Source organism: Alnus glutinosa, chromosome 5 (assembly GCF_958979055.1).
Source record: "Alnus glutinosa chromosome 5, dhAlnGlut1.1, whole genome shotgun sequence".
In the NCBI taxonomy this organism is placed as follows: domain Eukaryota; kingdom Viridiplantae; phylum Streptophyta; class Magnoliopsida; order Fagales; family Betulaceae; genus Alnus; species Alnus glutinosa.
In genome coordinates this window covers 27,593,452-27,605,208 of record NC_084890.1, presented here as the reverse complement: position 1 = coordinate 27,605,208, position 11,757 = coordinate 27,593,452, and the positions used below count along the sequence as shown (strand labels likewise).

The window sequence follows — 11,757 nt, the reverse complement described above, 5'->3', positions numbered from 1 at the left end:
TATTACTTCTACAAAAATGTGAATAAGCTTTTTTTTTAATAGTATTCATATTTTCTATCTTCTTGTCGATGCATTTTCCTGAATGGGAGTTGGTCTAGAAATCAAATCACTATCGATCTAAGATCTACAACCCGGGTTCTTACATTGTCTTTTCTTTTCTCTTTTTTTTTTTTTTGGTGGGGGGGGGGGGGGGGGGGGGGGGGGGGGGTGGGGACAACCTATATAGAGAATAATTTTATTTTTATTTAAAAAAAAAGGAAAAAAAAAAGCCAAAAGAAACAATTACTGATAGGAAGGTCACTACTAAAATGATTCAAAAATAGAGCACAGTCTAACAATTCAGAGTTCATTCCTCAAACGGCAAAGTTACATGAACAAATTGGGTCTCGTTGCTTTGTAAGTGGTCTTCAGCTTCCTGGTTGGTGGCCTAACCTTCTTGAACACCAACGGGAACTTGATTTTGGAGTTGTGGAACTGCTTCGTGCTCTCCCTCTTGCAAAGCTTTGCGGGGATGGTGGCAGTCTTGATAATTTGGATGCAAGGAAACCTGACTCTGTGTCGAGATGCCATCTCATTGTACATCTGCTCCACACCCCCATTTAAAGTGGTGTCACGGTACTCCTTGTACATGTTGTGGTAACCAGTCCGGCTTTGATACCTCAACCAAATACCATAGTTCTTGATCTTGGTAGGGTTCTTCTCGAAAATCTACAAAATCCCGGAAATACAGAGAATTACCATTAGAAAGGAAAGGATTGTTAAAAATCTGCAACAGAGTCAACTTCAACCGACAAATAGATATTTGCAGAGTTCTGATTATGTTTTTTTTCATATATAATTTCAAAACATCAATAAAGCAATCGTGTTACTGCAGTAACATGCCACAGAAACAAACTACCTACGTACTCTTGGTTCAACAAACTTGCGTAACTAGAATCCCTGGTTGGAGATTGAAGTTTATGGTTGTGGAAATTATATGAAAAACCATATATCAAACACAAAGAAGCTGCTATATGGACCTAAGCTAGAGGACTACGAATACTACACAGCATAAAGATCATCACAAATACTGGCAAAGCCTAAAAATTCATGAGAACTAAAACTTACGGTAATTGTCCATCTAGGAAAGTAACAGAAAATAGATAGTTGCCTTTTAAATTGTAATTCTAATCACAGATGCACGAGGCTCCTAGTAGTCAAGTTGAAAAAGCATAGGATTCAGAGTGGTAGTTTCACTGACTACTCTTATTACATTAAATTCACATAGTCAGCTGGAAGCTCGATGGTGCTAGAATGAATGTGGAACAGTTTACGAAGACAACCTACAAAGCTGCAGTACCAGGCTAATATCATTTGAAAGGGTTTCTCACAAGAAATTGGTAAATTATCAGACAACAGAAGAATATCGTGTTAGTTAATGATGGATTATAATTTTTGCTTTTTCATCAAACTATCATTTTCTTCCACAATCCATAAAAAATAAAAATAAAGCATACAAGTCTTATGGTTTTAGCCACTGCCACACAGTCCTAACATGTTGGAATACAATGAATTCAAAGAACTGTTATAATTGTCGGTGAATGATTCTACAGCTAGTTTACAATGTACTAATTTTAATTCAGTAGCCCAGCCCTCAATGTAATAGCAGAAGAAAAAAATAAACCCCAAATACCAACATTAACAAACAACAGATAGCAACTACCCCCGCCACCAGAGGAAACCTCCAACATTAGTAAAGATTAACCCAGAAAATAATGTATTCTCATTCACATAGAATTTTCATCATAACAAGAACCAAACAAACATTAAGAACACTGTTCCTTCATTAAAACGAAGGAAGCAAGGCCTATACAAACTACAATTACCTACAAATTATCCCCTACAAACCATCTTAGACAAAATCGAAAATACACTAAGAGAAATGAGATACCTCGTTTATAGCAAGGACTTGTCCATTACTCTTCTTAACCTTCTTCAGCTTCCTCAGAAAATACCTAATCAACACCAACCAAACAACATTAAATCAAATAACCACAAACCCGGATCTCAGTTCCTCCAAAAAAAAAAAACCAAAGATCTCAACCAAATCACTCACCAAAACTTGGACTTGGCCCGAACCTCGTTCGTAGCCCAGAGTTTCATCCGATAAATCTTCGGGTGCTCATCAGATTCAGTTGGCAGAGCCCTCCCAACGACTTGGTACTGGTGAAACTGCACCCCCAAACCAAAACACCATTAGCAAAAGCTCAAACCCTAATTCTCTCTTATGTTTCAGAGAAAATGATAAAAATTACAAATTAAGGGAAGAGGTTCTCAGTTTCGTTTCTTGGATTTTCCCATAAACCAAAATGCAAACATAATGTAAACACTAAAATTAGAGACTAAGAGTAGAGATTTCGGTGGATCTGAGAGATGTATCGTAGACTTACCCTGAAAGAAACCATCTCCGAAGCTCTGCCTCCCTCTCTCTCTCTCTCTCTCGCTCTGAGTCTCTCTCGCTAAGAGAAGCGGAGGGTAGGGTTTTCTTTTGCTTACACGCGTGGGCGTTTTCTTTGGGCTAGGCAGAGGACCGGGCCCATTGATATTAAAAATAATAATAATAATAATAAATAAATAAATAAATTGAGAGAGAGAAAGAATGACATATAATATTTTAAAGGAAAATTTGCACATTTGATACCTGTGGTTGGCCTAAATTATAATTTGCTTTCTAAAGTTAAATTTAGTTAAAAATTTTGACAAATTTCATAAGGTGTCACTTTAATACAAATAAGATGACAGAACATGTCACTCTTAATAAAAAATATAAATATATAAAACTTTAAAAAAATATTTTTTTTAAAATAAAATAAAATAGGAGCTAGCCACCCCAAAAGAGATCTAAGGGTGGCCTGCGGGCACCCCCGGTCCATGGGGCTGGGCCGGCTGGCTGTGAGCCACCCCCTGCCATTCCTTTCATTTTCTCAATTTATTTTAAAATATAATTTTTTAATTTTTATATATTTATATTTTTTTTTATTAAGAGTAACACGTGTCGCCACCTTATTGGTGCTAATGAAGCGCCTAACAGAATCTGACAATTTTTAACAAAATTTGACTCCCAGGTTCAACTTATAAATTAGGCTAACTATAGAGATATCTGAATTCATTTTGATACATGGAATAATTAGTCATTTAGGCCAACCACATGAACAAATTGTCCAATTTTCTCATATTTTAAAGAGTAATGCTAGAAAGAAGATTTAAGGAAAAACTTCATTTACCATTCCTAATCTTTCATCACTTTTAAATCATACTCTTAAACTTTAACTATGTCAATTAATGTTTTCATCTTTCAAATTTCAATTCAAACCTCTGTTATAATTTTTCGTTAAATTTTAATGAATGAATGCCAAAATTCATAAAATAATCATTTTTTTATGAAAAAAAAAAAAAAAAATTGCAAGGATTTAGGCATTTCTCAGGATTTAAGGAATTTGCCAAAATATACATGCCTGAATTTTTGAAAATTTTTGTTTAAAAAAAAAAAAAAAAAAGGGTTTTGAGAATGTTGACAGGATTTAACAAAAAATTCTAACAGAGGGTTGAAATTGAAAGATAGATACACTAAATTGATATTTTTTAAAGTTTAAGAGTATGATTACAAAATTGATGAAAGATCATAAATGGTAAGTGAAGTTTTTCCAAAATTCAATGATCCATTTCTTTTTTGTGTCTTTGATGTGATTTTTTAAATTATCATTGGATTTGTGATGGACCACTATTAAATTTTGATCCAATAATAATTTTAAAAAGTCACAACAATTTTAAGAGGACATAAAAAAACACAAATCTTCCGTTTATCATTACTATATTTTAAAAATCTGAATGATAAGCGCAGCAGGAAAGGTCGTTTAGGGAAAAATAAAATCGTTTTTATTTCTCTATTTTCAAATCCATATTCATTATAGAAACGACCTAATAAAATGAGTTTTTAAAACCCTATTATTTATCATATATATTAGATGTTATTAGAATGGGTAATTCTAAATGTCATACCCATATCACTCTTGTATCTCTTTAATAATGATTTAGCTTTTAAAATCATCATTTGATCAAAATTCAATAATAATCAATCACAAGTGCAATGACAATTTACAGCATTTGCTCTCATTTACATGAAACTTTAAACATTTGGCAATCTACTAAATAGGCATTCACCAGCAATTCAGAAGAATGCCTGGAATACGTACATAAATACGTACATAGAGTAAGCTCCAGGCAAATTTACATACACAAGCAATTACTCTTTTACATACAGGTATTGTATACATTCGATTTTGCAGTCGATCTTAATCTCACCAGGCGTGGGGCAAGGTATGTGTGCCCCTTGTTAGGCCAAGCAGAACAGCAATCCCAGCTAGAAAAGACTGCACGTGTAAAAAAATATTCTGTGAGTTATGTCCAAATTCAGGGAATAGTGAATTCTCCCTAGATACATCTATTCTATACTTAGTAGCACCCAAAATTTGTATCCATTTTTCATGATACTGTGAATGGATCAGATACATCATGGCAGTATGTGAGTAGGGTTCAGAAAGTCGTAAGACAGTTTGGTTCATATCAGGTGTGGGCGTGCTAATCGGGGCTAAAACTCCCAAAACTAGAAATTCTAAAAGAGGAATAACACTCGATATTATTAGAAATGCACAGAAAATATCATATTCGTAAAATGCAAACATAGATGGACCCCTGTGCATGTGGAAAATAAACTGGATTAATGGATTCGCTGTTTACTGGTCTCGCTCGATGCCACCCAACAGTACAATAGTGATGCAAAAATTCTGCAATAGTTGTTTCAGCATTTGGAAATGCAAATGCTAGAAGAACTTTCTCAATTCCTAATACAGTTTTCACCACCAGGACTAAAGATAGTATGTATTGTTAATCATTAAGATTTGAAGGGGGGATACCTTAAAAAATTCTGGGTAAAGGTGAGACTTATATTCTCACTTCTCAACATATAAACTGGTGAAGAAACTAAGAGTACAACCGGATTTAGAATTTAATACTTGTACCCACTGATTGTGCACTTCATGCCAAACTTACAGAAGGTGTGGATTGTGATACGCATGGTGAGAGAACTCAACAGCTATGTCTACTCGTAACCAAAACATAGTAAATTTGTAGAACCTACATGGTATTTTGCAAGCAGCATCATGGCAGCAACTGACAACATTTATCAAAATGTAAGGTTGTACCTAACTTTAAATGCACCAATATATGTATTTAGACCTTTTAGCGATTGCAGTTATAAATTTTTGGGTCACCAGATAGATGAAATGTACACAACCAAAACATGGGGGCATATTAACAAAATTACATCATTTGATGGTTAGCACAGATCATGCACATTGTAAACAGAAATTCATTTTTCAAGTAATGAAACACCATTAGAAAGAATTAAATATCTTCACTGCGTGGCATCATTTAGAAATAAGTTGTTAAATCATCACTTAATCCCTAATAAAAAATAGTGAATTTAATTAATACATTAACTCTCTCTCTCTCTCTCTCTCTCTCTCATGAGGATTCAAATTTCCACTCGATAAGTGTTGGCTTCGAATTTCCCCTTGATAAGTGAGGCCAACACATGGATATTTAATTGAAAAGGGTAGAGAGAGAGAGAGAGAGAGAGAGAGAGAGAGAGAGAGAGAGAGAAGGGGGAGGGGGTAAATTGTAGAGTTAGCTTGGGTCTCAGAACCTTTGCTTTGACACCATGTTAAATTATTATTTATCTCAAAAGTTTAAGCTAATAGGAAATAATGAATTTAATCATTTAATTAATACATTAACAAAAGCCTTGAAAACATGTGTTTGTGGAGGGAGAGTGTGTGTAGGAAGCAGTTCCATGGAGCTCATTGATGATTGGAAATATGATGCCTTGACAGAACCAAAGAATCGCTAGGTTGAAATTTCTAGCTTAAAGAAGGCAGATGGACATTGTTGCAAATAGTTGCAAGCACATGTATGGAACAGGACCATCAAGGGCTCAAAGGAATGGCACAGTAAGACACTTATCCTGGGAATGAAATCTCTCCACCTTAAAAACTGCCGCAATGCAAGTAGGTCAGCCAATGCACACATTCCATTAAATAAACATATTGCAACTGCTGAAGACGTGACTAATGAGTTCATAACAAACCCACACTAGCACTCAATGAATCATTACCATGCAGGTAACGGTCACTAAGAATGATATAATTTTCTGAAAAAGTCATAGATAACAGGACGTTTTCCACATTCAGATCATAGGCAAGTCCCATTCATCACCCAAACTGTATAGCTTACAAACAACCCACTGAATCTTTCGTACTTATTTTAGTCTCTCTTCCTCTACTCAAACTAAAACTTTTTTTAACCCTAACTGAATGATTTTCTTGCTTCTCGTTTCTCGACAAACAATTTACAATATTTTCAAGATAAATTCCAGACTCTAAATATTTCCAAATCAAAGTCCGAGGCGTCCATCTGCACTTCAAAAGGCTTCACAGAAGCAAGAATTCCCTTACTTACTTACATGTACCATAGTCAAGCCATAAGTATACAGGAGCCACTGCTTTCAAATTAAGGACATTAAGCTTTCATTAAAAACCCTAAATCTCCATTTAATAAGCCAACCTTAACGAGGTCAGGAAGCTTATGTATTATTCCTGGCATGATGAGTAGATAATGAACCAGCAACTATTTTTGTCCACTGCCACACTACAGCACTAATCACAAGTTCAGAAAATACACAAATTTCCCATTTGAAGATATATGGCTGATCTCAAAAGATATATAACACCAGCAGAAGTATTTGCAGAAGTCCATATCATTACATGGAATCATGAAATATGAAAGCAAAAAAAGTAATTAGAGAACATTCTAATGCAAGAGAAAAATGAGATACAGGACAACAAATATACTTACAGCTATTGTGCATGCAACATATCCAGGTTTTTCTCTGTAATCCACTCGTACAAAAAGTAGGACAAAAGTTCCAACATACCAGGGAATGCCACCAAGACAGAAACCAATTATAAACCTTGCAAACAAAGTGAAGTAGTAATCATCAATTATAACCAATCAACAAAAAAATCATCAAATTACACTATAAGTTCACACATTGAGAAATAGAATAATATATAAGGACTGTGGCAGATGTAGGAAGCTTCTTCTTTTTTCTTCACAACTATAACCCTAATTAGATACATTTTTAAGGGTCACATAGGTATTCAATTTGCCCATTTTATTTATTTTTTCCTAGGTGACCAAATATATTATACTAGTACAACTTCATGGTTTTTGGAATTTGGCAATTTATTATAGCAAATTTGACATCCTCTTATCTCATGCAACGGAAAGTACCATGCAGCGAAGGCAAGCATCTGCCTTAACTAAAGACAGTTTGGAAGGTGACCACAACTGAGACCACAATGAGCGCGGGAGAGCAATTGAGCCACATGCAACACTTCCAAGAAGTCAAATAAACACTACAGTATAATTTATAGGGTAGGTAATATTGTCTGTAAAAGAAAGCTCAAAAGGCAATTGAAACAAAGTAGAAAATTGCGTGGGACACCTATGAAGTCACAAAATCTATGATTTCTAAAGTTGTTCCATGACCAAGTCATTTGAGTATTTTATGATTCATCATTTGTATATGGCATCTACTATCAAAATGCTATGCTCACTAAAATGCACACCCCTAATTCTTCTTCGAACAACCATTCAACTCATTACCAAATAGCAGCTGCCAACTGGAAACTGCAAAGACACTTTTATTTTTTTCAAATCTACAACTGATATTGTTGCCCCTAAATTATAAACAAAGGAAAATGATTCGCCCCTAAAACATAAATAAAGGGAAATGATGGCATCAAGAAATATCCATGAAAGAACTTACAGGATCCAGCCCATACCCATACCACAGCAAGGAAGGCGGGGTTCTCTTACGGGTCTTCCCTCAACAACTGCATAACCTTGAATGACATTAAAAAGAATATCATGACAATGGAATATTAAATCAAAAACTATAAATTTTTTCCCTCTTACTGGCCCATCTCCATTAAATTTCCATATAGCATTTATGTGTAGCAGTCAATACAATATCAACAAGAACTTCAGTCACATAATTATCAACATTTATAATTGTTGCTGGCATGCAAGTTAATGCCGAGGTTAAAAAGTTAAAATATAGGTATGCAGTATGTATTCAGAAAAATACATAGAAAGATAGATGAATATAATATATACATCATTTCCTCAAAAGCGTAGAAAATGAAAAAACTTATTCATACAGCCATGGAAAAATGGTCTATTTGCTGATTTTTTGGTGTCATTCTCAATATGGTACTTAGAGCCTCTTGATTTGGGGAACCCAAATGCAAAATGTTAGAATGTCGTTTTGTACCGAGTCTCGGATTAAAATCACTATCTAATTTAAGTCGATGGATTAAGAGTCTTAGGATTTCATATTCAATGGCATAACATAATTTTCAGCCAAAAAAAAGAAGAAGACCTGCAGAGAATTTATTTTCAGAACCTTTAAGGAAACATAATAAGCTGAATTTAGGGTTTTCAAAAAGGTTTGCAAGAGCATTTTTCTTGCTTGGTAATAACTTAGACATCCAGTGGGATTTGTCTGCGCAACATCACCCACAACTTCATACCTATGGGCATGGAAGTGTCATTTGGCCCGAAGAGGAATGTAGTAGTTTGTCACATCTTTAGGAATTTTTTTTTTCTTTTCATTTGTATATTTGGCGATTACCAAATTAGGAGTCTTAGTCCCGTTAGACTAGGGAAAAGTCAACAAGTCTTGAAATATGCCCTTTCGTACTCAAAGAAAGTGGACTCTGATTAATGGAATTCTGAGTGTTTTGCAGAAAGTCGTTGCATAGATTCCATTTGTCTTCTTCTTCTTCTTCTTCATCGTCTTCTCCTTCTTTCTCTATTTATTCTTGTCTCCTAATTCTCTTTGCGCACAAAAATAGTCCTCTCTCTGTTTTGCTACATAACAGAAGATGTTCTTCAGAACAACCCCACAATTCCATTTGATAATGATTACCGCACAGTATAAACCACACTGCCCAGCATTATGTGCCAGCAAAACTTCCAGCTAATCAAACCGTCAGCCACCACGATCTCCTTATATTGGGACATTCCACCAAAAAGTACCGCACTTTAAGATCAACACATCTCATTTCACTTCTCCAAAATTAAAGTTTACAAGGAAATTAAGGACTATCTATCCATTGTCTGCACCCACACCTTATCCCATCTGAAATAATTTTGTCTCACTAACTGTTTGTCCATTTAATAACTTATCAAAAAAATTAATAACTCATCATCAAACTCCATTATTTCCCTTGTAACAGCTATAACACATATCAGGAAACTATCGTAGAAACCTCTTTAGTAATTGAAACAGATTTCGCACACAACTTGTCGGACCCAGACAGAAAAATCCTCACTCTAAATCAAAACATAGCTAATTCTAATTTCACAAAAAGCTTCTGGTGGTTATCATCTAAATGCTCCAAACGGAAGCTTCTCATTGAAATTTATTGCCTTGGAGGCACTACTATCAAGAGTGGTCATAATTTGAGCAACTTCATATCCGAGTTAAGCATAATGCAAAAAGATGTGATGTTGGATTCCTTGTTTTCCTCGTCTCGCTCGATTCCCAATTTTGTTTTGTCAATAATTCAAACGTATTTCAACTTCATTTTCTCAGTTCACAAACACATCCTCAAAAACAGCAGTTTGATTCACAAGGCATAGAAACCTTGGGCAACATCGGATCGATAATCCAGCTAAGACATCATTGCACCTCTATACACAGTTAGATACCATTTAAATTTGAACCTCAACCAAACTGCTCATGGGAATAATAAAATGCAATTCAAGCCATCAAATTTAAAAAATAAAAATAAAATGATCCAATAATAGCCCAATCACAACCAAACTACACCGTTTAGTTGCTCAATCAAGCAAAAATATTTTTCCGATCAAACATATTTATATCTATGCGAGCAATAATTCAAAAAAAAAAATCATGTGCGCGTCATTTGGATGTACCTTGAACGGTTTGGTATCCATAATGATGGTACGGGGAATCGGCGTTGGATCCTGGGGGAGGAACCGGCTGGGGGAAACCGACGACCGGATGAGGCGGTGGGTGCTGGGGAGGAGGGTAGTAGTTCGCGACGCCTTGGAACGTTCCGTAGTGCAACTGGCTCTGCTGATCGCCGGTGAGCCCTCTGCCCTTCCCGTCTTGGCTCATTTTTGTTTCGAATCGGAGGGAATTTTGGGTTAGGGTTTGGTCTCGACCTTTTCGCTCTCGTTCACTTCCGCGGTAACAAAATTTTCGCCGTAAAAAAGTTATGGGGTTGTGTACGTTCTGCGTCGAATGTTGTCTGGCTTGTTTTCTCTCGATGTTATACGGCTGGAACAATTTGACCCGAGACCGGAAACCCGACTTGCAATTCTGGTTGTTTGTTGGATTTTGATTGGGTTTAGTTTTTTTTAACCAATCTTAAAATAAAATTTAATTTTGAAATGGTTTTTATTTTATATGTAATTTTTTAAAATCATATAAAATGGTGCTTGTCAATTAGATTTGAATTCAAAAATATCAAATTAATATTAAATTTCATATTTTGCAAATTTTGATAAATACAATAAAATTAAAATTGATTGAATTATTTACAATTGAGCTGGTTGGTGAAATACTTCTAATAGTTGTGTGAAAAATGTAATTGTATTGTTGATTAAAATGAAATGAAGAAGGTTTCGCGGGTGATGGTCTTCCACGCAGGGACGGATCCGACTCATCCGAGGGAGGTTGGCGGGGCCATGGGCCCATGGCCCTTCCCAGCCACCTCTTTCTACGAGAAAAAATAATAATAATTGTTTTTAAAAAATTTAGTAAATTAGTATATTTAAGGATATTGTTTTCAACTTTATTTATTTTTCTTTAAAAACTCAAAAACAAAAAATCAATGCAGTCTAACCCTCATGGTGTTAAGTTCCTTCTTAAGGGACCTATGCACAAGTAGCACACGTGACTAAATAGAAGATCATTTCTTTCTACCTCTACAAAAAGAAAAGCCACCCAAGATCCATAGTCATAGGACCCTAAAACACTAACATAAACATTGAAAAAAAAAACTACTATAAAAGATAAGAACTTCTAAAAAGACATTGCTTATAAAATGAGTACTACGCATACCACCCCCGCCCGATCAGTGATGGCTTGCAAGCTACATCAGAGGTGGCCAGCGCCACCTCTAAGGTGGTTTACGCGCCATTCCTGACCCATGGAGTGGCCGCACACTAATGGAATCCGTAAAAAAAAAAAAAAAAAAAAGTGACACATGTCAGCATTTTATTGGTGCTAGCGTTGCACACTAATGGAATCCGTAAAATGTTTATTCAGAATTTGAGTATAGGAAGTAAATTGATATTTTGGCCTATCCTGAAAACCTTTGAACTACAAGAATTTTTCATTTATTCATTCTTTTAAAATCAGATTTTTACCCTCTCCATTTTTATTTTTATTTTTATTTTAAATTTCATTCCCCCCACGTCTAAAATCCTAATTCAGCCCTAACATTTTTCTTGTTTATAATAGATTACAACAGATGGCACCTTTTAAAAAGACTTTTTTTAAAATATATATATATATATTTGAAAACGATTGCCTCAATGATTCTCTAAAACTTTTATCCA

The 11,757-nt window shown here is 35.1% G+C and overlaps 1 protein-coding gene across 3 annotated transcripts; it reads right to left on the bottom strand.

Annotated features, from left to right (window-relative positions):
- Window positions 1–286: 286 nt before the first annotated feature.
- Window positions 287–10,448, bottom strand: LOC133868346 (large ribosomal subunit protein eL20). 3 transcript variants are annotated; one of them, XM_062305216.1, is made up of 6 exons: window positions 10,105–10,445; window positions 7,928–8,003; window positions 6,952–7,066; window positions 2,096–2,211; window positions 1,931–1,994; window positions 287–708 (listed from the first exon to the last, which is right to left on the bottom strand). In XM_062305216.1, exons 1-6 carry the CDS (start codon window positions 10,307–10,309, stop codon window positions 367–369), a joined length of 918 nt encoding a protein of 305 aa, XP_062161200.1. In that variant the 5' UTR covers window positions 10,310–10,445; the 3' UTR covers window positions 287–366. The 3 variants fall into 3 exon arrangements, with proteins under 3 accessions (XP_062161200.1, XP_062161198.1, XP_062161199.1); XM_062305214.1 differs by lacking the exons at window positions 6,952–7,066; window positions 7,928–8,003; window positions 10,105–10,445 and adding an exon at window positions 2,430–2,556; XM_062305215.1 differs by lacking the exons at window positions 287–708; window positions 1,931–1,994; window positions 2,096–2,211 and adding an exon at window positions 4,076–4,409 and having other exon boundaries at window positions 10,105–10,448.
- Window positions 10,449–11,757: the final 1,309 nt, after the last annotated feature.

Coding starts and splice junctions, on each gene's coding strand:
- LOC133868346 (XM_062305216.1), bottom strand. CDS start 10,309: ATGAGCCAAGACGGGAAGGGCAGAGGGCTCACCGGCGATCAGCAGAGC. Junction 2,212..6,951: donor ATGTTGCATGCACAATAGCT/GTAAGTATATTT, acceptor TTGGGGGTGCAG/TTTCACCAGTACCAAGTCGT. Junction 709..1,930: donor AAGTCCTTGCTATAAACGAG/GTATCTCATTTC, acceptor GGGATTTTGTAG/ATTTTCGAGAAGAACCCTAC.